At 47.4% G+C, this 27,663-nt stretch overlaps 3 protein-coding genes across 3 annotated transcripts; 2 read left to right on the top strand and 1 right to left on the bottom strand.

The window, feature by feature from the left end:
• Positions 1–11,688: 11,688 nt before the first annotated feature.
• Positions 11,689–14,184, bottom strand: LOC132904185 (nascent polypeptide-associated complex subunit alpha, muscle-specific form-like). Its single transcript, XM_060954097.1, has one exon. The coding sequence runs from the start codon at positions 14,182–14,184 to the stop codon at positions 11,689–11,691; it is 2,496 nt and encodes an 831-aa protein (XP_060810080.1).
• A 937-nt stretch (positions 14,185–15,121) lies between these two features.
• On the top strand, positions 15,122–15,836 carry LOC132904184 (uncharacterized). Its single transcript, XM_060954095.1, has 2 exons — positions 15,122–15,754; positions 15,831–15,836. Exons 1-2 carry the CDS (start codon positions 15,122–15,124, stop codon positions 15,834–15,836), a joined length of 639 nt encoding a protein of 212 aa, XP_060810078.1.
• A 9,567-nt stretch (positions 15,837–25,403) lies between these two features.
• Positions 25,404–27,199, top strand: LOC132904183 (uncharacterized). The gene has a single exon (XM_060954094.1). It carries the CDS (start codon positions 25,404–25,406, stop codon positions 26,931–26,933), a length of 1,530 nt encoding a protein of 509 aa, XP_060810077.1. The 3' UTR covers positions 26,934–27,199.
• Positions 27,200–27,663: the final 464 nt, after the last annotated feature.

Here is a 27,663-nt window from a genome sequence, read left to right as displayed (position 1 = left end):
GCGAATTTATTACACCATGTGAAACCTATTATACGTTTACCACTACATAACTACTTATATATATACTATCTTGTTTTATTTACATATTATTATTGTATTACTAAATCAGTGACAGAGGACTCGAACTTATTTTACTATAATATGAATCCTAGCATACATATATACATACATACCTGTCTCAATACATACTTTTTCACAATATATACTTATTATACCATTAACTTAATGACAGAGGAGGATTTTTATCTTTTAAAATTAATTTATAAACACGTATATCTCAACTTGATTATGGATAATACAATTGATGCAAATGGTCTCTCAATATACTATCAGAACTGTGGCGGACTTCGCACTAAATTATACACATTATATATGAATATTCTATCAAACACGTATGACATTATAATCCTAACTGAAACTTGGTTGATGCCCGACATCAACAACAACGAATTTGTAGACCCTCGCTATATTGTATTCAGAATGGACCGCGACCGTGTCACTACTGGTAAGCTTGATGGTGGTGGAGTGCTTGTAGCTGTTTTGCGCACCCTTAGACCCTCACTAGTCTACTCATCCGATTTACACCCATCTCATTCAAGCAGAATTGAGAACATTGTTGTAGAAATACCCAGTTTAGATAGCGCCAAGAGACATTTGTTTAGCGCTGCTTATATCCCACCTCAAACTCCCGCCTACATGTACGAAAATCACTTTGAAACATTAGAACAAATGTTGGTGTCTGAAAGTGTTGAGAGCTATTTTATTGTTGGGGACTATAACTTACCCGAAATTCAATGGATTCCTTCTACAACAACAAATCCTGTTACTTTAGATCCTGTGGGATCCTCAGCTGAACAGTCCATACTTGTAAACTTCATGTCAGTGCTTGATATATCGCAATACAACGGTTTTGTGAATGACTTGGGACGAATTTTGGATTTATTTATGTCAAATGCACCCTCAATCATACAAAATGCTAGTCCACTTTTGCCACCCAACTCTCATCACCCTCCTTTTGTTGCTTATGCTACTGCTCGACACTCTGTGCATTCTATAAAAAGACGTTCTATTATTAAATATAATTTCTACAAGGCAGATTATGATGGTATTGACTTGGAGATTGAAAACACTAACTGGTATGAACTGCTCAATCACCTTCCATCAGAAGACGCAATTGAGGTTTTTATAAATGCTTTAGATAGTATAATCAAACCACACACTCCGTTAGCTAGTACTAGACGCTCTTCTTATGCAGTCTGGTTTTCTAATTCTTTGATCAAAATATGTAAAAAGAAAGAAAAAGCATGGATCAAATGGAAAAAATATAAAAACCAATTTGACTATGAAGCCTTTTCGCAATACAGAAAAGAATTTGGGATACTCTGTGAACAATGCTACGAGAAATATATGAACTCGGTAGAGCATGGTATCACCCAAAATGTCAAGCATTTTTGGACATACGTATCAAATCGCAAAGCTACATCCAATATACCATCTACAATGCAATACCATAATATGAAGTCTAATAATCCAGAAACTATTTGTAGCATGTTCTCAGATTTCTTCCAGTCTGTATTTGAGCCTCCGTCACCAACACTAAGTCACTGGCAGCCTCCGATAGATCATAGTGGTGATGATACACCTGTAACTGACATTCATTTGTCTGAAGCAGATATTTTAAAAGAATTATCATTATTGGATGTCTCCAAGGGCGCTGGCCCAGATGGACTTCCACCTTTGTTTTTCAAAAAAACTGCAAAAAGTATATGCAGACCTCTCTTTCTAATTTATAATAAATGCTTGAAAGAGGGAGTATTCCCCGAAATATGGAAACGAGCCAATATCACTCCAATTCATAAAGGTGGTTCTAAGCACGACTGTGAGAACTACAGACCAATCTCAATTCTGTGCACACTAGCAAAGCTTTTTGAGCGTCTAATACACAATTTAGTCTATCCTATTCTACACAAAGCTTTAATTCCTCAACAACATGGATTCGTTAAACATCGATCTACGGTTTCCAACATGATTATTTTCGCTAACGACTTATTTCAGAATATGGATCGTGGGATACAAGTGGACGCGGTCTATACTGATTACAAAAAGGCTTTTGATAAAGTGGATCACGCTTTTAAATAAAATTGCCTTTAATGGTATTCGTGGAAATTTATTGCGATGGTTTGCATCTTATATTTCAAATAGATCACAGAGAGTCATTGTCAATGGATATCAATCAAACAGCGTTTCTATTACATCAGGAGTCCCCCAGGGATCCATTTTGGGTCCACTGCTATTCATAATTTTCATAAATGATATAAAACAATGCTTTAACAACTCTAACTTCTTACTTTATGCTGACGACCTTAAAGTTTACAAAGCCATAGAAACGCCTAATGACTGTTTTCTTCTACAACAAGACCTTGACAGGCTCTCAGCTTACTGTCGTGATAATAAATTACAATTAAGCATCAATAAATGTTATACGATAAGCTTTACAAAAAATCTAAATATTTTAAACCATACCTATATCCTTTGTAATGCAAACCTCACTAAAGTACCATCATTGAGAGACCTAGGTATTTATTTGGATTCCAAACTTTGTCTGAGTGCTCACATAGACAAGATAGTTAGTAAGGCTTTCAAGCTGTATGGTTTCGTCATGCGCTCATCCAAGGACCTCAAACGAACCTCCACACTACTATATCTATAGAAGACTCTAATACGTTCGCAACTCGAATGTGCTGTACCCATCTGGAACCCGTTTTATGATAAATATTCAGATGCAATTGAGAGAGAGAAAAAATTCTTGCGCGCCATGCACTTTAAATTTCATAGAAACTACTTGCCATATCCCCTATTGCTCACCAGATATGGGTTGCTCACATTGCTTGATCGCCGTAAATATTTGGAGGCCACTACACTGTATAAAATAATTAATAATGAAATCGATTGTGTGGACATTGTTAATGACATACGCTACACTGTTCCTAGACATGCCCGTGTGCGCCAAGTGCACCGTCATCCCTTATTTGCACTGGACACATGCCGCACGAATAGTGGAATGCGGGCTCCCATTCGTCATATGATGGAATGTTATAATAAAAATTTTATCAATGTAGACATTTTTTCTTGCAGTACATTTCAATTTAAAAAACAAATCACAACTATGTTAATGAATGTGTAAATTAGGCTTTTCTCTTAAAGTATTTTTTTTTTTTTTTGTTATCGTCACAATGTTACATTTCCTTGTTTACTCTATTCTTTTGGTTTTTTTTTCTCAGTTTTGAATGATTTTATATCTTAATACGTATAATTTTATTGTTTTTGTTTTTATTTTTTCATGTCAAACTAACAGCCCAAATATTGTTTACTAATCTGTGAATAACGGTGTGGGCTATATTGTTACTATTTAAGCATATAATAAATAACTTTTAATATGTCTTTATAATATAGCTGTTTGTTATTCCTAATGAATAAATAAATAAATAAATAAATAATGTTGACATCACTGCCTGTATCAATAATACAATTTATCTGTGAATTATTTATATATAAGTTAATTGTCCATTCATTTGACAAAGACTTGGATGACTGAATATGACCTATAAATAATTCATCTTGTTCTGACTGTACCTCTTGCATATTACTATCGGACTGTACATATTTTACTGACTTTGATTGAATTGACCGACAACAGACTGCAAAATGACCGACTTTTCCACATTTTCTGCACTTTACATTTAATGCTGGACACTTGTAACGATACACCTGACCACACCTTGTACAAACATCCTGTCTTGACTGCTGACTCGACTGCTGACTATATTGACTGACATTCCTTGAGTTAGACTTAGACCTCGAGCTCGACTGACATATATTATATAAGACTGAGCTTTGTTCTGCTGTCAATTCATCCGTTTGATGTCTGGAAGCAAGCATGGCCTTTGCCATCTCTAAGGCCTTATCAAGATCCAGCTTATCTTCAAGCAATATTTTTTCTCTAATATAGTTATATTTTTGTTGCATTTTACATATGAACATTATTTTTATTAAGCGTTCCTACAGATGTCTCGAGTCTCGTTTGGACATCGGACGAAGACGGTCGTGCCGAACACAATAGATCCCATCACATCTGTTGACCACTCGCACCGCCTAAACGTCACCCGGGCTGAGCCTCATACAATAAGTTTAGTCGCGAAATTAAGAGACTTTTTTAGTTTTAGATTCCTTAAACCATACATAGTGCAAATTGTGTCGTGTTTTCAAGTGTTTTGTGTTGGTGCAGCGCAACAATTGCGATATTTATATGTGCTCGTGCTGCAGAAAACCCGGTGAGATCGTTTCTATATACTTTAACACCTGCGGTACCAGAGCTCCCAAGAAAGAAAACTATGATAAGAATACGTCATTTCAACCCAAACAGAACAGTCCCTACATTCAATTATTTATAACTAATAAAATTAAAAGTAAATACCAATTCTGCTAACAATTTTTCAACAATCTATGGCAAGCTCAATTCTGTGTAAAAGTTAAATGACACAAATCAAGTAAACAACACAATAGGGCCTAAGAAACTTCAAACATTTAAACACATCGAGATCAATCCAATAACAACCCCAACTACATTTTTAACTATAACAACAAATAACATCATTAAATTCACGTAGGTTTTCTTTAACAACCACTAACACCCGAGTATCGTAGCTCCCGCTATTATTATCAAAAAAGGTCAAACATCTCAAAGCCAATTAATATACCAAACCATATGAACCAGCTAATGTAATAATTAATGTAGTATAGTAATTCATATATGTTAACAAAATTAAGGAACCTCAATCACCAGACTTAATAAACCTTGTCCATGTAACAATTATTCTATATTCAGAATACACAAAAACTCTAAAAAAGAGAAAAAACCTAAACAGGGCCATCCGTAATAAATAAATAAAACCATCGGCGTCAATGACAGCGCAACACTATAAAATAATCCTCCTACAAAACTTTCTCGAAAGTCAATGCCGAACATGTGCGAGCATTGCGCAATAAACAAAAATTTTAAAAAGAAATAACAAAAAGAGGGACCCTAAAGAAACAACAATTTCAATGAATCCGAAACCTGAACCATCAAACAGATATTTCAGATTTAGAAACACAAATCAAGAAATACACAAAATCACAATTCACGGAAGGAGTATGAGGTGGAACCGACATTCTAATAGCTGCCGCCGAATACGACATCATCCACGTCAAAGTATTTCTCGGCACCCTCTTAAAAGAAATAGCAGAGTTTAATCTTCATAGAAAACCACTACGATTGTTTCGAACACCATATGGGCGCAATGGGCCCAATCATAACTCAAGACACACTAAGCTCTAACGATTACACGCCGATGGATGCCGCCCAGACGAGACAGGCCACAGACTTATTCGTCCCAGGCCCTACTAAACCACGACCAGATCGATAATAATAACCTCAACATAGCAACATGGAATGTAAGAGGCGCTGCAACCCTAACTAAGAAATTGGACATCGACCAAACACTGGAAGACAAAGCAATGCCTATAGCCTGCCTTCAAGAAACGCACATAAAATCCGGCACCTATGAATCTAAACACTATAACTGGATTTTGAGCGGCAACAATAGTAGCCGAGGGCTAGACTAGTCATCCTGACAAAGAAAAACTACAATATATCGACTGACTGGATGAAATCCAACATTAACAACATGGCAGCATTAATCAACGTCGGAAGCAAAACTAATCTACTCGTGATCACAAAACATTGATCAAACTCAACATCCGCAGTAACTAACGACCTCATACGAATCCGAAAACTCATAAGAGTACAGCCAAACAACTTCAACCTGATAATTCTAGGTGATTTCAACGCACATGCCGTAAACCAAGACACTAGAAAACAACGCACCTTAAAGAGCATAGAGGAAAACCTCCACCACAAACACAAAAATACCACGGGAGAAATTCTAACAAACCTTATAACGATGGAACAACATAGATTAAATAAATTAATCGGCAGAGCAAGCTGCAAAACCACGTGGATCTCAGGCAATAAAATCAATGCTGGAATTTGGATAAAATACGACATATTAGAATCAAAATTGAGTGCTAAATAAAACTAAGTACTAAGAACTGGAGAAGTCATATTGGAATCAAGGCTACGAGCTGGAGGAAATACTGAAAACCGATATATTGGAACTAATGCTGCGAACCTCAAAAAACATGACTTATTAAAATCAATGCCGCGAATTTGAGACAACACGACGTATTGAATTAAGGCTGTAAATTCGAGAAAACATGATGTATTGGAATTAATGCTGCGAACTGATAGATGTCATATTGGAATCAATGCTGCGAACCTGAGACAACATGACGTATTGGAATCAAGACTACGAATTTGAGAAAACTTGATGGACTGGAATCAATGCTGCGAACTGATAGAGGTTATATTGCAATCAATACTGCGAACTGATAGAGGTCACATCGGAATTAATGCTGCGAACTGATAGAGGTCATATTGGAATTAATGCTGCGAACTGATAGAGGCCATATTGGAATCGATGCTGCGAACCTGAGAGAACAAAACAAATTGGAATCAAGACTACGAATTAGAGAAAACATGATGTATTGGAATTAATGCTGCGAACTGATAGAGGTCATATTGGAATCAATGCCGTGAACCTGAGACAACATGACGTATTGGAATCAAGACTACGAATTTAAGAAAACATGATGGATAGGAATTAATTCTGCGAACTGATAGAGGTCATATTGCAATCAATGCTGCGAACCTGGGAGAACACGACATATTGGAATCAAGACTACGAATTAGAGAAAACATGATGTAATGGAATTAATGCTGCGAACTGAGAGAGGTCTTATTGGAATCAATGCTGCGAACCTGAGGAAACATCACGTATTGTAAGCAAGACAACGAATAAGAGAAAACGTGATGTATTTAAATTAATACTGCGAACTGATAGAGGTCATATTGGAATTAATGCTGCGAACTGATAGAGGTCATATTGCAATCAATGCTGCGCACCTGAGAGAACACGATGTATTGGAATCAAGACTACGAATTAGAGAAAACAAGATGTATTGGAATTAATGTTGCGAACATGATGTATTGGAAAGAAAGAGAAAACATGATTGGAATTAATGCTGCGAACTGATAGAGGTCATATTGGAATCATTGCTGCGAACCTGAGAGAACAGGGCGTATTGGAATCAAGACTACGAATTAGAGAAAACATGATGTATTGGAATTAATGCTGCGAACCTGAGAAAACACAATGTATTGAAATCATAGGTTTGGATCCGAGAAAACACTATGTATAGGAATGAATGCTGCGAACTGATGGAAATCATCATCATCAAACACGACGTATAGGAATAAACGCTGCTAATTAAAGATATCACGACGTATAGAATCAATACTAAGAACCTGATTAAACACGGGCATAGGAGGCGAAAATGAGATCTGGAAAAACTACAGTAAATAAAATCGGAATCTATGCTACGAACTGGAGAAACACGACGCATTAGGGCTAATGCTGCAACTGGAAGTGTACAAGAAACACGACACTTTAGAAACAACACTACAAACGAAACGTGTAACATCAATATCTAAAACTGGAAGTACTTACATTGGAAACAACGCGGCCAACTTGAGAGAAAGCCACAGGTTGAAGGCAAATTTGGATGACAAGAATAAAGATCTGAAACAGCCGACCAACCAATCACAAAAACCATCGAAACGGGGATAAAATTCCTACATAATAACGAAGGCCTAATGAAATCCTACACTACAAATTCTTTAGAATGGGCAGACATCGCGACTTATAACAAAAATCATCACAGCAGCACGAGATTCCTACGAAATAAATGGAACTGATAACGAACCGTTAAAACAAGAACTAGATACAAGGAAGAAGGAAACACGCAACACATCAACGCTTTCCTCCGTCGAAATACCCGTCTTCCTTAATTCCTATATTGGCTATAGGCTGTATAGTCGGTCGATTGTGGTCGACTGGTTGCGGCTGGTCGGCCTTCCTCTCCCATCCCTGAGCGTGTCACTCCCTATAAAATCTGTGCCCCCTGGTGTATCCAGCTAGACTGGGTCAGGCTTTGCTTGGCTGGGTGTGGTACCAATGTTCATGTTCATGTAAGCGTTCCTACAGATGTCTCAGCTCACAGTTTTGTGACAATAATTTTAATTTGCAAGTAAAGTCGTCTAAGGTTTCATTTTCACCCTGTTTGTATGTGAAAAAATTATGGCATTCATAAGTGAGGTTAGCTTTTGGGGCGAAGTGATTTTGAAATAACTGTAAAAGCTCGTCATATTTAATATTGTCTTCGTCTTTCCCAAACGTATTTGTGGCTACCAACATACTTACCAACAAGATTACCTTACCCATTACCGAGCACAACCATTACCTTCATAATATTTACCATCATAATACCAAAACATTACCAGGATATAATAGATATAATACATATATATATAAGAGATGAATAAAACAAATCAAGCACTTTAATATCATGCCGACTTCGTTGCCCAGAAACCAGAAGAAGCTAGTTCTGAAAAGAACTGTTTGTGAGCGCGTGCACATGGACATGCCACACATCGTGCATCAGCAGTTCTTCCAGGCAGCATCAGCATCTTCACACGCCAATTCTTCACACTGCATTATTGTCCATCGGATCTCCGTCCGAAACAACACAACTCAAGAGTTCGACGCACACACTGCACTTCGCGAGAGCATCACGAGCGCGTCCTCACGCCGCAAGTTCAAATTAACACTGAGGCGGGGACGACGTGTAGTCTTCCCAAACTCCATTGTGTAGGAGTTGGAGTGAACGGTCAGGGTTTTTGACCCTCTTCGTTGGCTTCTTCGCTGCCTACAGCTGTAGGCAGGTCAATGGAGCGGCCGTGGCGGCCTGGATCCTCTTCTTCTTCTTCTGTCTTCTGGGAGTTCCCATCGGCGGCGGCGTCATCACTGGGCGACGACGTCTGCCGCAAGGCAGCGAGGTGAGGGCTTCACGCGACGGTCCGGAGGGCGGGCGTGGAGTGGCGCGATGCCGCGCAGGTGTTCGTGTGCTGATGCGTCCGCCCTCTCGAACATCTTCGTGGCCAGCCTGGCCACAAAGTCGCCAAGGCCCTCCCACTTCAGGTCCCTGAGGATCGTCGAGTTCCTCACGTACCGCGGGGCACCGACGACTGCTCTGAGACTGAGGTTCTCTTGCGCTCTGAGTCTTCTTCTGTTGGTCTCAGAGCAGTAGGCGTACCACGCCGGGGCCGCGTACGTGAGGCGGGATCTGATGTAAGCTCGGTAGACCCCGAGCTTCGTCCTCAGGGGGAGGCTGGAGGAGAGGACTCCGTAGAGCTTCCCTCTCGCTGCCTTGGTGTTCGCGACGACGTCTCCCACGTGCTTCTTGAACGTGAGACGCCGGTCAATGGTAACTCCCAGGTATTTGACGTGTGGCCGCCACGGCACCGGTTCGCCGAGCAGTCGCAGTGGAGGCGGGTGGGGTCTTGTCCCCGTCAGGATTGCTTGGGTCTTGCCGACGTTCACCGAGAGCCTCCATTTGGAGAGCCAGCCCGGCAGAGCCTCAAGTGTGGGCTGCAGCCTCTTGGCGGCGTACAGCGGGCGCATGGACGACGCGTAGTACGCCGCATCGTCAGCGTACAGCGCTAGCTCCACCTGGCCGACGGCAGGGATGTCGTCGGTGAACGCGGCGTAGCAGGCCGGGGACAGACAGCTTCCTTGTGGAACCCCCGCGCGCACAGGGCGCACGGAGGAGACGGCGTCTTCTACTGCGACATGGACTCGGCGATCCGTGAGGAAGGAGGCCAAAACCCTGACCATTCTTGGTGGCACTTGGGCCTCCGACAGCTTGTACAGCAGCCCCTCGTGCCATACCCTGTCGAAGGCCATTTCCATATCCAGGAATACGGCAGCCACGTATTCCTTTTTATTGTGGCTCTCGGACATCTTGTGGAGCAGTCTTGCGACCTGGAGCGTCGTGGAATGTTCGGGCCGAAACCCGAATTGTTCCTGTCGTGGCTCGACGAAAGGGAGCAGTCTCCGGAGGAACAGGCGCTCGAAGAGCTGCGAGAACTTGCTCAGCAGCGCGATCGGCCGGAATCCGTTGGGTCTTCGGTGATCTTTTCCCGGCTTGGGCAGCATAATCGTTTTGGCGTTCTTCCATGTAGAAGGAAAGTGACCCGAGCGCAGTATGCCATTGAAGAGGCGCGTGGTCGCCGCGATAGCTCGCGGCGGGAGATGGCGCAGCGCCTCATTGGTGATTTGGTCTGCGCCCGGGGCTTTCCTTGGCTTCAACTTCGGCAGCATTCGCTGCACCTCGCCGGGAGAGAAGACCACCGGGTCTTCCGTCGGTTCGAGCGGCTGTGTGAGAAGTTCCCGCACTCGATCGGTGACCCTCCGGTTGTGCTCCTGGTCGGTCACGGGGTTCGGTGTGAACTGGCGCTCCAGGTGGTCCACAAGGATGTCCGCGCGGTCTTTCGCACGAAATCGTGGGAGGCCGTCAGGGCCCAACAGTGGCCTGGTTGGTTGGGGCTCTCGCGAGAGCTGACGGCATAGGCGATGGAGAGAGGGGATACCATCGCCCACAGTCTGCAGGTGATTCTCCCACGATTTGGCTGCGTGCTCGTTCAAGGCGTCTTTGACGTCTTCCACCAGGCGATTGAGACGTGATTTTAGGAGGGGGCATCTCGTCCGCATCCATTGTCTTCGGACTGCGCGCTTCTCCTCCACCAGGTTCTTGAGAGCCGGCGGCAGCGGATCGGGTTTCGCGCCGGCTGCGAGTTCTCTGGTGTTGGAGATAAGGGCTTCCTGGATGCGGCTGGTCATGTCGGAGGCTGCCTCCTCTACGTCTTCGGCCGTTGCAATCGGCCTGGTGGGAAAGTCTTTTTGGAGGGCGTCCTGGAATGCCTCCCAATTTGTCTTGCGGCGGCATGTGGTCAGCGAGACCCTGACCGGGGCACTGTCGACGAGGACGAGGACGGGCCGGTGGTCTGACGGCAGATCGGGGAGCACCGTCTGTTGTGGCGGTGCTGGAAGTCCTTTGTAGACCAGCACGTCGAGGACATCGCAGCCGCCCTGAGTGTCATAATGGGTGGGCTCTTCTGGACCTGCGATGTCGTAACGGTGGTCTATGGCGTCCTGCAGGAGACGTCGTCCTTCTGCGGTGTCCCTGGAGGAGTTCCAGTATGTGTGTTTGGTGTTAAGGTCACCGGCCACGATGGTTGGAGACTCCGACCTCAGCAGCTTCCTAAGCTCCGCCGGGTTGATCTTGGAGTTGGGCGGGGCGTAGGTGGCAAATAGTCGGAGCTCTAGGCCGGCGACGCAGACCAGCACTCCTAACGCGTAGAGGGACTGGAACTCCTCGACGGGGATGAGCTGGTGGACGACGCTCCTTTTCACCAGCACCGCCAGTCCCCGATAAGCGGCTCCAGTGGTGGGTGTCGTCTCGTCCTTTCTGTAGGTGAAGTACCCCGGTACAGAGAAGTGGTCGCTCCTGCTGAGATGGGTCTCGCTGACCAGCATGACGTCGACTTTTTGCTCGCGAAGGAAGTGGGCCACCAGTCTTTTCTTCCTCGCGAGCGTTGAGGCATTCCAGTGAACGATCCTTAGAGGGGCACTAAATTTGAGGCCGTGCTTGCAACCCTCTAAGGATCTCCGCCATCTGCTGCATTTGCTGGCCCAGGAGGAGCAGCATGGCGTTGGTGTCCGGGATGTTTGGGCCGGGCGCTGGAGCTGGTGCGGGCTGCACCCGCTCCGGGCCGTCAATTGGTGGAGGTCGTGGGGGGGCTTCGGGCTTCCCCGGTGGTTGTGAGTCCGTGCCCGACTTCTTCGCGCCTCTCTTCCTCTTCTTTTTCTTCCCGCTAGGGAGGGCGGCTCCTCTCTCGGCGGGCGGGTTCGCGGGAGCCATCAACGTGGCGGGCGCCGACTCCTCCACCATCGGCGCTGGCACCACCGCTGGCGTCGTGCGGGCGATTGTACCGGCCCGCTTGTTTCGCGCCTCCTTCCTGAACACCGGGCACGCGGCGTTGTTGGCGGGGTGCGGGCCCCCGCAGTTTGCGCAGGTGGCCGGCACTTCCAGGGGGCGCGGGCAGTCGCTGGCGGCGTGCGGCTCCCCGCAGCGCACGCATGCTTGAGGGCGGTGACAGTTGTGGGAGCTGTGCCGGAACAACTGGCAGCGGTGGCATTGCGAGGGGCCCTTCTTTCCCCTCCACGCCTCGATCTTGACGCCCGGCATCAGGAGGAGCTCGTCTATTTGGTAGACCTCCTGAAAACCCGAGGTCTTCTTCAGGAGGCCGTAGAAAATACACCCGGGGCGCCCTCCCCGGGCTCGGATGTTCTTTACGTATTCAACTTCGAAGCCCTTCTCCGTGAGGGCTTCTTTTACGGCTTCCTCGGGGGTCTCAAGGGGGAGGCCTCTTATTGCCACCTTGAGGCTCCTCTCCGCCGGCAAGGAGTAGGAGAACCATGAGATGCGGGCGTCTTTTTTCGCCACGTCATCTAGGTACCTCTGGATGGTACGATATTCGGAGTCGTCCCTCGGCGAGAATCTAACGCCAGCGCCGAAGGGGCGGGCTGAGGGCGGGTGTCCCAGTTTTGCGGTGAGCTCCCTGAAGTGCACCATCCAGTCAGGGAGCTTCTCCACTACAATGGGCGGGTATTTCGTCCGTGGGGCCTGCGAGGGGGGCGCGGTTGAGCTGGCGCCGCTGTTCTTTGGCGGGGCGGCAGCGGGTGCTGGAGCGGCGGTGCTGGGTGTGGCAGTGGCGGCGGACGTACTGGGCGCGCTTGCACTAGCAGCAGCGTAGGTGCGGCCCCAGGCAGAGGAAGCAGGTGGCGCTGTTGGCCGAGTGGCGGCCAGCCGCGGCTGTCCCCACGCGGAGGGAGCCGCAGGCGGCGCGGCGCGCCGAGCGGCCGGCGGCGCGGTGAGCGGAGCGGTCGGCGGTGCGGTGCGCGCGACGGTCGGCTGCGCGGTACGCGGCGCGGTGAGCGGCGCGGCGAGCGGCGCGGTGAGCGGCGCGGCGAGCGGCGCGGTGAGCGGCGCGGCGAGCGGCGCGGTGAGCGGCGCGGTGAGCGGCGCGGTGAGCGGCGCGGTGAGCGGCGCGGCGAGCGGCGCGGTGAGCGGCGCGGCTAGCGGCGCGGTGAGCGGCGCCGTGAGCGGCGCGGTGGACGGCAAGGTCGGCGGTGCGGCGCGTTTGGCGGCCTGCAATGCTGTGAGCGGCGCGGGCGGCGGCGCGGACGGCGGCGGGGCGCGCGGGGCGGCCGGCGGCGCGGCGAACGGCGCGGCGTGCGGCGCATTGAGCGGGGCGGCCGGCGGCGCGGTATGCGGCGCGGAGGCGGCCAGTTGCGGCGGAGCCCTCGCGGGAGCTGCCAGCAACGGCGCGGGGGCGGGGGAGCGGTTTAATCGCGGATCGCGACTTCGCTGTGGTAGCGGTATACCCGAGCGGGGGGGGGCGACCGGCGGTGTTGAGTCGCCCGCAGACGACCGCGGGGGTGCTTCGCGGGGGCTCGACGGCACGAGTGCCGGAGCCCGTCGATCCTCTGTTGTTGCATCCGAGGGGTGCGAGGGGTGCGGGGGGCTTGGGGTCCAGGAGTGTGCCCTCTTCCTGGGACGTTTCGCGTTGGGCGTCTCGCATTCGGGCCCTTCCTCTCGTTGCCGTTGGCGCGGTGCTCGAAGTGAGGGGAGGGGGGCGGGTGTGGGGGGCATGGCCAGTCCCGCCGACACCCGTCCCGCACTGGCTTGCTGTAGGATTCCGACGTCTATATCGTCGGGACGGCTTCCTGCTTCCTCGGCGTCTCGCAGCCGGAAGAAGAGCGCCATCCAGCTTTGGGCCGCCGCGCTAAGGAGGCCGCATTTGATAATGCTGTGGAGCGTGATATAATCTCGCTCCACACCTGCCTTAGGCGACAGCTCGTCGCCGCGGGGGCGCCGCCTCATCCCGAGCATGCTTTCCGCCCAGAACGCAAGGGCGTGGTCGTCGGATTTTTCCTCGTCCGGAGTCCGGTAACTATCTTTCGGTGAGTCGGGGCGACTGGTTGTTGCCTCGAAGGTAGCGGCGGGGTGAGGTGAGGGGCGGCGGGAGCGCGCACCCTCCTCAGTCGATTTTTGGGGCTCCATTTCGGAGCCCAAAGACGCGCGGGCGGGGAGTTGCCGTGCGCAGCCCGTCGGGCCGCGGGGCGAGCAGCCCCCCTCCCCCCTTCCCCGGTGAGACCCGCTGGTGGGAGGCCGGGTAGTGGGGGAAAGAGAAAACTCGCCTTCGCGGTCCGGGATTCTCTTAATTTGCGCGCGACTATCCCCGCCTACGCCTTTATGTTGGCGCAGGGGACTTGTCATCCGTACTTTAAAACAAAGTAGGATGACACAGCACTGATGCACAAATTTCACTAGTAGCGGGCTCGTACGCAGATGAAGGTGTTCACTCGACGGCAGCTGGCACGATCCTGAGGCGGGGAGCAAGCAGCAAGACGGTTTTATACGCAAGCAAGTTTCGCCCAACAAACATCGCGTGCACACCGCACGTGGCGCCCTCGGCGCGCCTGCGGCCGCACCGGGCGTCACAGAAACTCAAGCTCGACACGTGTAGCGGAAACGGGACGGAGCTATCTAGACTCAAGAGACAGCAATGCAAAATTCTCAGAAATCTATGCAAATTCATTTTATTATCCTCAAAAACTTTTAGATAGATTTCCTATTGTAAATACGCTCACACCATTGGCTATAATTCGATATTTCTGATTTGTTAAAAATAATCTCTCTTCATCATTGGTAATAATTCCGTATTTATGATTCGTCCATGCATTTTCCATTGTAAATAGTTTTATATAAATATGTCTCAATTTTGTAAATAAATCATTCCATTCTCACCTTCTGAAACGGAGTATTATTCTACTACAACAAACCCTGGAGAATATCTCTCTCTCCAAATTGGTGACCTCCGACTGAACAACATCAAGAAGAAGAATCCCTGCTCGTCGGCCCAGCGGAAAAATTCCTGAAAAGAAAAATTTCAACGCGGAATCTCTGCCCGACTGCAACAAAAAAAGAAGGAATCAACATGGACGCCGAAAAATCTGCCGCAAATGCCGCCGCCGCCGCCGCATCGCAGTCCACACAGCCCGATCCAGCCCACGTCCACAACCAGCCCGAAATCGCCAACATATCCCTCGCTCTGCGGATACCACCATTCTGGCGCGACCGACCACGTCTATGGTTCTACAGTTTCGAGGCTGCCACCCACGACCAAAGGAAGAGTGAACAAAAGATGGCGCAGATGGTCATCGCTCGTCTAGAAAAACAAGATATAGAGCAAATCAGCGACCTCCTCTACAATCCGCCAGAGACGAACCCATACGAGGCCATCAAAGAGCGTCTCATCACCGCCTACGAAGAATCGGACAGTCGGCAATTCCAAAAGCTTCTGTCCGAAATGGAACTAGGCGACCAAAAGCCGACCCACCTGCTACGACGGATGCGCGATCTCGCTCGAGACAGAATTCCCGACTCCACACTACGACTCATGTGGACCAACCACCTACCGGCACATATTCGCTCTGTCCTCGCCGTAAGCGAATCATTCAGTACGAAAACTGCATTAGAAGAGCTTGCCCTACTTGCCGACAAAATGATGGAGCAACATCGGGAAATTTCCGCCATCAACATAACCACGTCGTCACAATCATCATCACAAGCCCAGTCATCATCGCAACCGTCAGATACGCAATTTCTTATCAATGAATTAAGAAAACTTTCCGTCGAAATCGCAGAACTGAAATCAAGGCCGCCATACAACAACAACAACAACAACAACAATTATCGAAGAAATCGATCCCAGTCCCGGAACCGCAACTATTCTCGTCCCAACTCACGAGACAATTCGCCATCGCCGTATTGTTTCTACCACCGACGTTTTGGAGCACAAGCGAGAAAATGTACATCGCCCTGTTCCTACATCACGAAAAACGAGAAGCCGGAAAACTAGACCGAACGTTGGCCGAGGCGGAACCCAGCGTTCTCCCATGCACATACCGCCTATTCGTCACAGACAAAAAAACTGGTCTATCTTTCCTGGTGGACACCGGTGCGAACATTTCAGCTATACCTAGGCTAAAAACCAGCCTAACTAAGCCGCTACCCTACAAGCTGTATGCCGCCAACAACACCGTCATATCAACATACGGCGAAAAAACACTCGAACTTGATCTCAACCTACGTCGTCCATACAAGTGGAAATTTATCGTCGCAGACGTATCAAAACCGATCCTGGGAGCCGATTTTCTCAAACATCATCAACTCATCGTCGATCTCAAAAACAAAAGACTAATCGACAACGTTACGAGTCTAAAGGTCAACGCCCCTGTTCGAGCAACATCTGTACCTACAATACGCAGTATTGACTCGAATAATTCATATCACGCGATACTCGCCGATTATCCCGGAATTACTCGTCTCACCGCCATGAATATCAACAATAGCAAGATCAACGTTCAACATTTCATCGAAACCGAAGGTCAACCTGTCCACTGCCGAGCTCGTCCCATACCACCTCATCGCTACGAGAAAGTCAAACAAGAGTTCCAAAACATGATCGAACAAGGACTTTGTCGACCCAGCAAGAGCCCATGGTCATCACCACTTCACGTCGTACCAAAGAAGAACGGAGACATCCGAGTCTGTGGTGATTATCGCCGTCTCAACGCGATCACCAAACCCGACCGCTATCCAGTTCCAAGGGTTAAAGACTTCACCTACCAGCTTGCCGGAAAGACCATATTCTCAGTTTTGGATTTAAATCGAGCTTATCAACAACTGATGGTTCGTGAGGAAGACATCGAGAAGACAGCCATCATCACACCGATGGGACTATTCGAATTCCCACGAATGTGTCCAGGTCTCAAGAACGCAGGTCAAACTTTCCAACGATTCATCCACCAAGTACTCAGAGGACAACCTTTCGTCTTTCCATTCATCGACGACGTACTCATAGCATCAGAAAACGAAACCCAGCACCGTGAACACCTACGGCAAGTACTCGAACGACTTGAAGAACATGGCATTACCATCAACCCAGCAAAATGTCACTTTGGCCAACCTGAAGTAAAGTTCTTGGGCTACATCGTATCCAAAGATGGTATCAAACCACCAGCTGAAAAGGTAGACATCATCTCAAAATACCCCAAGCCCAACACCATCGAAGAGCTACGTCGTTTTCTCGGTATGTTGAATTTCTACCGCGATCACATACCTAACGCCGCATCTATCCAAGCACCACTCAATGCACATCTCCACAACGTCAAGAAACGTGACAAAACCGTCATACAATGGACACAAGAGTCATCGGACGCATTCGAAGCATGTAAAAACAGCATATGCAACGCTGCTTTACTCGCCCACCCGTCCCACGATGCTACTTACGCCCTATTTTGCGACGCTTCGGATAAATCAGCTGGCGCCGTGCTACAACAATACATCGACGAAAAATGGCAACCACTTGGCTATTTTTCTAAGAAGTTTTCCAGCGCACAAACAAAATATTCAACATACGACAGAGAACTACAAGCAATCTACATGGCCGTAAAACACTTCCGAAAAATGTTCGAGGGACGTCCACTGATCATCTTCACCGATCACAAACCTCTTACGTTCGCTATGCACAAAATAACGTCGACTACAGAAACGCCACGCCGTACCCGACAACTCCTATTCATCAGTGAGTTCACAACCGACATACGCCATGTGAGCGGAAAAAACAACATCGTAGCCGATGCCCTAAGTCGCATAGAAGCAGTATCGTTCCCGTCTACAATCAATTACGAAGAAATTGCAAAAGCTCAACACGAAGACATATCTGTACCCGACTTACAAAAACAAGACAACATCTGTTTCAAGAAAATCATCATTCCCAACACCGACGTCGAACTCTACTGCGAAACATCAACATCGAACATACGACCATACATCCCCGAACAATATCGTGAAGAAGTATTCAAGAGTGTACACAACATCAACCACCCTGGTACACGCACAACACGGAAGATGGCATCTCAAAAATATTTTTGGCCGTCAATGAATAGCGACATCTCAAGATGGACGAAAAGCTGCATCGATTGTCAAAAAAACAAAATTCAACGCCATACCTACAGCGAAGTTTCGAAATTCCCGCCAACTGAACGTTTTCGACACGTACACGTGGACATCGTCGGACCGCTACCTACGACGTCTCAAGGTTATCGCTACCTAGTAACCATGATTGACCGCGAAACGAAATGGCCCGAAGCAATACCTACCGAAGAAATAACAGCTGACAAAGTTACCGAAGTAATTTACAACCACTGGATTACGAGATTCGGATGCCCCACAACACTCACCAGCGACCAAGGACGTCAGTTCGAAAGTCAACTTTTCAACAACCTTATGAAGCTTATGGGAATCACGAAAAATCGCACAACGGCATACCATCCGCAATCAAACGGTATCGTCGAACGCTGGCACAGAACACTGAAGACCGCACTTCGCACCCGGCTATCAAGTTCAAGGTCATGGATCGACGAGTTACCTACAGTCCTATTCGGATTACGCGCCACCCTACGCACAGACGCTGAAGTTAGCCCAGCCGAACTCACATATGGCTATAACTTACGTCTACCGGGTGAATTTTTCACTACGTCATCAATACCTACATCAATGGACTACAACTTCGTCGAAAAACTACGATCAACCATCAAAGAACATAGCCCGCAACAGTCAACAATACATCACAACAGCAATCCACGCATCTTCATTCATAAAGACCTACAAGATTGCACACACGTATTTGTTCGTGTCGACGCCGTTAAGAAGTCACTTCAATCACCATACGAAGGCCCTTATCGTGTTATCAAGAGACTAACGGACAAGTACTACACAATTCAATTACCGGATCGCGAGTCAAACATTTCAATAGACCGACTCAAGCCTGCCTACCTATTGCAAGACGACGACATCGCAAATTCATCAACAATGTCAACACAAGTTCAAGCGCAAGCTACACTAGGTCAAGGTCAAGCTATCGCTAAGGCACAGGCGCAAGAAAGTACCTCACCACAGAAAATTCCCGCTCCGGTTAATACGAGCAACATGACGCCACAGCAAATGGACAAGAAAACTCGTGTCGGCCGTGCCGTCAGGTTGCCGGTACGTTTCACTTGAGGGGGAGTACTGTGGCTACCAACATACTTACCAACAAGATTACCTTACCCATTACCGAGCACAACCATTACCTTCATAATATTTACCATCATAATACCAAAACATTACCAGGATATAATAGATATAATACATATATATATAAGAGATGAATAAAACAAATCAAGCACTTTAATATCATGCCGACTTCGTTGCCCAGAAACCAGAAGAAGCTAGTTCTGAAAAGAACTGTTTGTGAGCGCGTGCACATGGACATGCCACACATCGTGCATCAGCAGTTCTTCCAGGCAGCATCAGCATCTTCACACGCCAATTCTTCACACTGCATTATTGTCCATCGGATCTCCGTCCGAAACAACACAACTCAAGAGTTCGACGCACACACTGCACTTCGCGAGAGCATCACGAGCGCGTCCTCACGCCGCAAGTTCAAATTAACACTGAGGCGGGGAGCAAGCAGCAAGACGGTTTTATACGCAAGCAAGTTTCGCCCAACAAACATCGCGTGCACACCGCACGTGGCGCCCTCGGCGCGCCTGCGGCCGCACCGGGCGTCACAGAAACTCAAGCTCGACACGTGTAGCGGAAACGGGACGGAGCTATCTAGACTCAAGAGACAGCAATGCAAAATTCTCAGAAATCTATGCAAATTCATTTTATTATCCTCAAAAACTTTTAGATAGATTTCCTATTGTAAATACGCTCACACCATTGGCTATAATTCGATATTTCTGATTTGTTAAAAATAATCTCTCTTCATCATTGGTAATAATTCCGTATTTATGATTCGTCCATGCATTTTCCATTGTAAATAGTTTTATATAAATATGTCTCAATTTTGTAAATAAATCATTCCATTCTCACCTTCTGAAACGGAGTATTATTCTACTACAACAAACCCTGGTGAATATCTCTCTCTCCAAATATTAAATACGTCCACACCTTTTTCACCAATAACATGTAAAAATAAAGTTACCTTTCTGCCATCACTTTCTTCATCCATGCCGGACGCACGCAAATAAAATTTAAATGACTGCACCCATTTTTTCCATTGTTGAGCCAAATTACCATTCATTACCATGGGCTGTGGACTGGACATTCCAGAAAGTTTCCTGGGCTTTAGATTTTCTTCAGACATGACGCCGACTTTTACACTAGATTTTCACAATGACTTATGAAACGTAGATTACGAACCCGATTCTGACACCATGTGTTGGTCTTGGATTCATATAAATGATTAGACTTGAATTAGGTAACTTGAGTTTATTAAATGAACATAATACAAGCGCCGTGAGTAATGGCTAGCACTCAACCCGGTTGGGACGCCATCTTCTTTCTCCTAGTGATGTTACACAATAATAGTGACGTGACATAAACATAATCATAACACTTACCACACTTCGGTATTTACCACCCACAAAAACATTAATTACGCGTTGTGCTCGATGCAGCCGCTAAGAGTGGAGGAATTAACTTAAACAGTTTACTTATTCCTGGGCCTGACTTGTTAAAATCTTTATTAAATATTTTATTCCGTTTCCGTGAAGGACGAGTAGCATTAATTGCTGACATAAAAGAGATGTATTCTCTAATTCGCGTAAGAAAACAAGACAGAGATGCGCTACGTTTTGCGGAGAAGTATCCTAAAGCTGTAGATGCCATTTTATACGATCTTTACATGGACGATTATATTGGTTCATTAGATTCCATAACTGAAGCAGCCCAACTTGCTCATGATATTGTACATATTCACAGCGCGGCTTGTATGGAGATGCGAGGATGGACATCCAATGATCGCGCAGCCTTAAATATGGTAAATACAAATTTACAAGCCGCTCAGATGTTGGATGTTAATTCGAGTGTTTCTTGTGATGTCAAAGTATTAGGCGTAAAGTGGAATCCTAGCGTAGACCAATTAGGTTTTAGAGATCCAGGCTTCATCTTCCCAATCATTTTGACAAAACACAAAGTTCTTTCTATGCTGATGAAAGTATATGACCACTTGGGGTTGCTTGGTCCTATTGTAGTAAAAGGACGCATATTATTTCAACAAACTTGGAGATCTAGTATTGATTGGGATACTCATCTTCTTACCTCCGAGGTCAATAAATGGACCGCCTGGTATCTGGGGCTTACCAGCGCAGTAACCATTAAGATACCACGTTGGTACGCTTCCGCTGAAGGTTCTGAGCCACTTCAGAGAGATCTTCACATCTTTGTTGATGCCAGTGAACAAGCTTACGCTTGTGTAGCATATTGGCGATTTAAATACAAAAACGAGCGAGTTTAACGCAGCGGGTGATATAACACGTTCGGAACATATTAATTTTGACTCTGGTCATAGATGGTTTACTGGACCATCATTTTTACTTGATTCACCAGAGAATTAGCCTGCAAATCCAACCAAATTTCCTCAAAATTCTAGTGAACTTAAATCACAAACGGCTAAATCAATTGCAGTTGTCGCTTTAAAATTATAACCACAACCAGTCACTGCAGATATCAATCGTTTTGGCAACTGGTTACGTTTATTGCATGCTACAGCACCAGCTCATCAAGCTGCAGAATGTTTTAGAATTTTTTTGGCTTGCCGGCAAAATTCCAAAATTACAAAAGTTCTGCGGTTTTCTTCAGCCACAACTACCGCTTTGCCACCTTTAACTGCAGATCATATAAAAGCCGCAGAAAGGCACATTTTGCAACGCGCTCAAATGGATAGTTTTGCTGAAGAACTTTATGCTATTTCCAATTCGCTGCCGCTGACACGTCGCAGTCGCTTGAAGAAAATGTTGCCTGTGTTGAAAGGACGATTACTTCACATGTCCCTGAAGCTCTTATCTTCTCCGATTCTCAATCGTCTCTCAAGGCCATTCAAGACCGCAGCAATACCGACCCATTAGTTAATCGAATCCACCACCTCATCTCCTTCCATTCATCCATCCATACAACAGTTAAATTCGTCTGGTCCAAGGCTCATATTAGCATAGTGGAAAATGAGATAGCAGATGTTGCGGCTAAGGAGGCCGATGTGAAGAAAACCGCAACTCTGCTAAATCATTTCCCACTCTCACACGCTAAGGGAATCCTGCGCCTGCGCACTCTGGACGCTTGGCAGTGCGAATATGAGTCGGCCCCACAAGGGTCCATCACTTAGTCTTTCTTTCACTCTATCACCGAAATAGCCCAATTCCGTAATAATGTCAAATTCTCCTTCCCTATCACCCAAATTTTGTCTGGACATGGCTATCATAAAACCTACCTCCACAAATATAAAATAACTAAGGACGATCGTTGTCCTTGTGACGACGTGACTCCTCAGGACGTCCACCATCTCCTGGAATCCTGTCCTATATTTCACAATAGCCGAGAGAAATATCTAATGATGTGCCTCAGGAAGAAAATAGAACCATTTAACTTTAAAGTCTTGTCTAAATGCGAAGATACCACGAAACACCTAATATCACATATTAAACAACATAGTAACCCACCTAAAGAGGATCAATGGCACCTAATTTCCCATACTAGTTCGATATATTTAGTGACGATGTGGTATCTGTATCAAATAGCTGATACCCATCGACGCTACTTTTTCTATATTATAAATTAGCATACCCTTTAATCAAACAATATATTTCTTACAAAACAATTTAGCGAAAAAAAAAAACACAAACCTAACCTAACCTAACTTTTTTTTTTTTTTTTACGTGTGGAAAGACCTTCGTCTACCCGGCCGGCTACGGGAAGCCGGACGGGTTATATGGGGCTTGAACCCACTAAAACCACACGGTGCCATCGCCTGACGCTTGTTGCCAGGAGTGTGAGCTGCCCTCGCTCATATTCCTGACGCGGCGGCCGCTTCCACGGCGGCCTCGGCTCGGCCGCTCTCCACGGAGCGGCCAGCGGGGGTGACCCGTCGGCCTTCACTTCTACCCGCTAGGGGAGGGCGCGCCTGGCACAAGCGCGCCTTCAACCCAGGGCCGTTTCGCCAGGCAGCGGAATCCCGTTTCCGCCGCCCGACCGGCCCTTATTGTGGGGGCAGCAGGTGCCCGCCTCCTGCGCCCAGTGCGCCGGCGGCGTATGGTAAGGTCGGACGTGTCCTCTCTCACCCTTTCCGCCGCCTCTTTGTGGAGCATGACGCTCTCCGCAAAGGTCTGCACTGCTGTCCACGACTCGTCTCTCGACCGTCGTCGAGTACGGATCGTCTGCATTCGGCTCCGCATTTTTAAATTTTTAATTGTGCAAGGTCGCCCCTTTCGTGATATACTACTCTGTCAAGAAAGTAGCAGGAAAAGATCAATAATACACAAACTGTTTGTTATTCATCCAAATTTATTTTATCAACTTCAAAATATGCTCCTTTAGAAACGATACACTTACGCCAACGAATAATCCAATCATCAAAACATTTTTTAAACGCTGTTTCCGGAATTGAGGTCAGTTCTCGCCGCGAATTCTCTTTTATGTCTTCTACCGATTGAAAACGGGTGCCACGAAGTGGTAATTTGAGTTTAGGAAAAAGAAAAAAGTCGGCTGGAGCCATATCTGGTGAATATGGTGGTTGCTCGATGGTATTTGTTGAGTGTTTGGTTAAAAATTCGTTCACAATGATGGCCTTGTGCGAAGGTGCATTATCATGGTGCAAAATCCAAGAATTTTCTTTCCACAAATCTGGCCTTTTTCGTCGGATTTGCTCTCTTAAACGCCGCATAACACTCAAATAATATTCTTTATTTACCGTTTGACCTTCCGGCAAGAATTCCGAGTGCACAACACCGCGATAGTCAAAGAAAACAGTCAACATGACTTTGACTTTTGAACGACTTTGGCGTGGTTTTTTCGGTTTCGGTTCAGTTGGAAGGCGCCACTCCGAAGCTTGTTGACTAGTTTGCATGTCAAACTCGTAAACCCACGTCTCGTCACCAGTAACAATGCGTTTCATGAATGTTGGGTCGGAATTGACTCGTTCTAGCATGTCCTCAGCGACTCTCATGCGATTGAGTTTTTGAAAAAAATTCAGGTCTTTTGGGACTAGCCGAGCGGCAACATGTTTCATACCCAAATTATTAGTTAAAATGGTACGGATCGACTCGTGAGATACAGAAAGTTCGGTGGCTATCTCTCTCAAAGTTGAATGAGGATTTTCAGTCACTATTTCCTTCACTTTTGCGATGTTAACTTCAGTTGCAGACGTTGATGGCCTACCAGAGCGAGGCAAATCTTCCATCACATCTCGACCGCTTTTGAACGCTTTGTACCACTCATAAGCACGAGTTTTTGATAAAGTCGATTCACCGTATGCCTTCTGTAACATTTTCAGTGACTCCGAACACGATATTCCATTGGCAATGCAAAATTTAAGACAAACTCTTTGTTCGATGTTTTTATCCATTATGAAATTAGCAATACACACTAGATATGATATAACTAAAAATAGCACTGTATTTAATGTAAACAACAGATGCAACTCAAACTCCGCGCCAAAATGGAAAACAGTTGTGCCAATCTAACAACAACAAAAAAAACAAAAATTTGAATTTGGAACCATAAATAAATAATCCATTCCCGATACTTTTCTGACTGAATGTATATATAGTCTTAGTGTTATATTATTGTTGAAATTTCGCCCGAATCATCCTCTTGGATGTTTTTCGGCTAAAGAACTGAGAACTTAGTGCTTTAATTGTGTAGTGACTTGGACACTGTGTTTGCCCTCCCGGAATATCCTTGCAGCGTAAGTGGTATTTCGGTGAGTAGACATTAGTTTATTATTAACATTTTAGTGTAGAATTTGGACCTAATTAGGCAATTTTATAATAGTTTTAGTATATCTTATTGTATTTTATACAATTATTAGGGTAGTTATTTAGTAGTTTATAAGGAACTTGTAGGTAATAGTGAATAAGTTAGTGACATTTGGATTAATTTGACATTTGACAGCTGACGGCTGTCAGTTGATACTTGACAAGTGACGTTGTCACTATCAAGTTGACAGCGACAGCTAGTGATAGTGACATAGTGACAGTGATTGGTGGACTGGCCGGCAGGCGTATTGTGCCGCTGAGTCAGATATCACCTCCGTGTTAAGGGAGTTAAGGACACACGAACTTAACTTTGGCACGAAAATTTTTAAAAACTTAATAGACGTCCTTAAAGAGATGGAAGAAGACGGAGCACCCCCGCCGAACGAGTCTCCTCCGATCGACCCCTTCGCGCCGCGCCCCTCGCTGGCGCGCACGCCGCCGTTTCGAGCAGTGACCGCTGCGGAAGACAGACTGGAGGGCAGTGAAGACGCCGTCGCCCGCGTGGCCTTCGAGGCGGCGGCACTGGCGATTGCCGCGGTGCGATCGCCGATGGGAGAGGATGCCTCTGGGATGTCCCCCGCCGCCCCCCTCACGCAGCGACTGTTCGCAGCCGCAAAAAGAGTGCTGTCGCCAGACGAAAACACAGTCGCGGCAACACCAAAAAGGAGACCCGCGGAGAAGAGGACAGTTGCCGCCCCCCCCATAGCCGATCCTGAACCGGACCCCGAACTGAACGCAGACGGAATGCTGCACTTGGCCACGGCCAGAGAGCTGCTGTCCCGAGCCAACCGTGAAGCAAGGGGGGTGTCGACAATTATGAGCGGGCCCACGTCAAAACTTAATAAGGCGGACCAGGGCGCCATCACGAGCCACCTCCAGACTATGCTCGAAATAGTCGGCCAGCTGGCTCTCATCGCGGAGGCGGGTTCTTCGAGCCTTGAGAAGACCAAACAAGCCAACATAATGGAGGCCCGCCGTGCTCAAAGAGCTGAGGCTGAAGCGGAGAGAGCGCGCAGGGAGGCCTCTGAGGCTGCTGCGCGTCAGGCGGCGGCCGCGCAAATGGCGGCTAGCGCTGCGGCTGTGGGAAGAGGTGGCTCCTACGCGGATAGGGTCAGGACGCCCGCAGCAGGGGGCCCGCTCATCGCGGTCTACCCGACGGGGGGTGAGGTGAAGACGGCCGAGGAGACTAAAAAGCTCCTCAAAACCTCTGTGGCACCGGCAGCCCTCAAAATTAATATCGAGAAGATCAGAAGAGTTGGTAACGCCGGGGTCCTCATCCAGGGGAAAACCAAAGAAGACTTGGCACGCCTGAGGTCAGCGCTCCCGCCGACTCTCCGGGCGAATGATGTACAGGGGAGAATGCCCCTGATCGCGGTTCGTGGCGTTGAAGGCAGGGACACGAAATTCGAAGATTTCATCGGCAGCGTCCATGAACAAAACTTCAAAGAAGACCCCAACTGGACGTTGCCGAATATTAAGAAAAACTGTCGCCTGGCCTTCAGGAAGAGCCGCGAAGGTGGGACCCGCACGACGATGGTGCTGGCGTGCACCCCGGCGTTCAGGCTGGCGCTGTTACAGAAGGGCTGCCTATATGTAGAGTGGGAGGTCTGCCCAGTAGGGGACTTCACCACCGCCATCAAATGCGGAAAATGCCAGACATACGGCCACCCTGAGAAGAAGTGTAAGGAGGAGAAGCCCACGTGCAGCAAATGCGGTACGACTGGGCACAAAGAAGCCGACTGCAAGTCGGAGTCCGTGCGGTGCGCCACCTGCAAGAAGTTTGGCAGGAGGGAGGCGGAGGCGCACATCACGGGCGCCGGCGAGTGCCCGGCCCGCATCCACGCGGAGAGACGGATGGCTGAAGCGGCGGGCATTTCACTCTAAGATGGATACCGGACCATCAAAAATAGAGTCGAAACTCAGGGTGGGCCAGATAAACTTGATGAGGTCAATCGCTGCCACAAAGGAGCTTCCACAGGCAGCAGAGGAACTGGGCCTGGACGTCGTTCTGGCTCAGGAACATTACCCCGGAGCCCGGTGCGATGCCGCTAGCAGAATTCTGCAGTGCGGCGGCCCGGATGCGAAGGCCTGCGTCTATCTTCGTCGTACGGATATCCCGTGCGCTCTCCTGCACCATCTGTCGAACACACACTGTACGGTGTGTCACTTGCAGTTTGGTCGTGGGGGCGTGTACGTGGTGTCCGCGTACTTTCAGTACAGCGACGAGATACACTCGCACCTGCTGCATCTGGGCAACGTGATGAATGCCCTCAAAGGCAAGAGGGTGATCATCGGCGTGGACTCCAATGCACACTCGCCGATGTGGTACTGTGAGAGAAGGCAGTACGCGGGACGGGGGCCGGACGTCACGCACCGCCGTGAGTCCATGGAGGCGTTTATCCTGGCCCGGAGCTTAGATATAGCGAATGCAGAAGGTCAGCCGCACACATTCTGGACCGAGAACGGCGCGTCCAACATCGACCTCACACTTACAACAAGAGGCACCCTGGTGACAGGGTGGAGTGTGCATCGAGATCAGATAGAGAGCGACCACCGACTCATTACATTCAATGTGGCAGCAGGAGCTGAGGCCGCACAGAGCGAGGGGCCGTCT

The sequence above is a fragment of the Amyelois transitella genome, chromosome W (assembly GCF_032362555.1).
Source record: "Amyelois transitella isolate CPQ chromosome W, ilAmyTran1.1, whole genome shotgun sequence".
Taxonomy (NCBI): Eukaryota; Metazoa; Arthropoda; class Insecta; order Lepidoptera; family Pyralidae; genus Amyelois; species Amyelois transitella.
The sequence above is the reverse complement of the archived record's forward strand: the minus strand, read 5'-3'. Positions and strand labels throughout refer to the sequence as shown.

Excerpts from the sequence above, each read along its gene's own strand:
- LOC132904183 (XM_060954094.1), top strand. The coding sequence starts at position 25,404 with ATGGAAGAAGACGGAGCACCCCCGCCGAACGAGTCTCCTCCGATCGAC.
- LOC132904185 (XM_060954097.1), bottom strand. The coding sequence starts at position 14,184 with ATGGAGCCCCAAAAATCGACTGAGGAGGGTGCGCGCTCCCGCCGCCCC.
- LOC132904184 (XM_060954095.1), top strand. The coding sequence starts at position 15,122 with ATGGACGCCGAAAAATCTGCCGCAAATGCCGCCGCCGCCGCCGCATCG.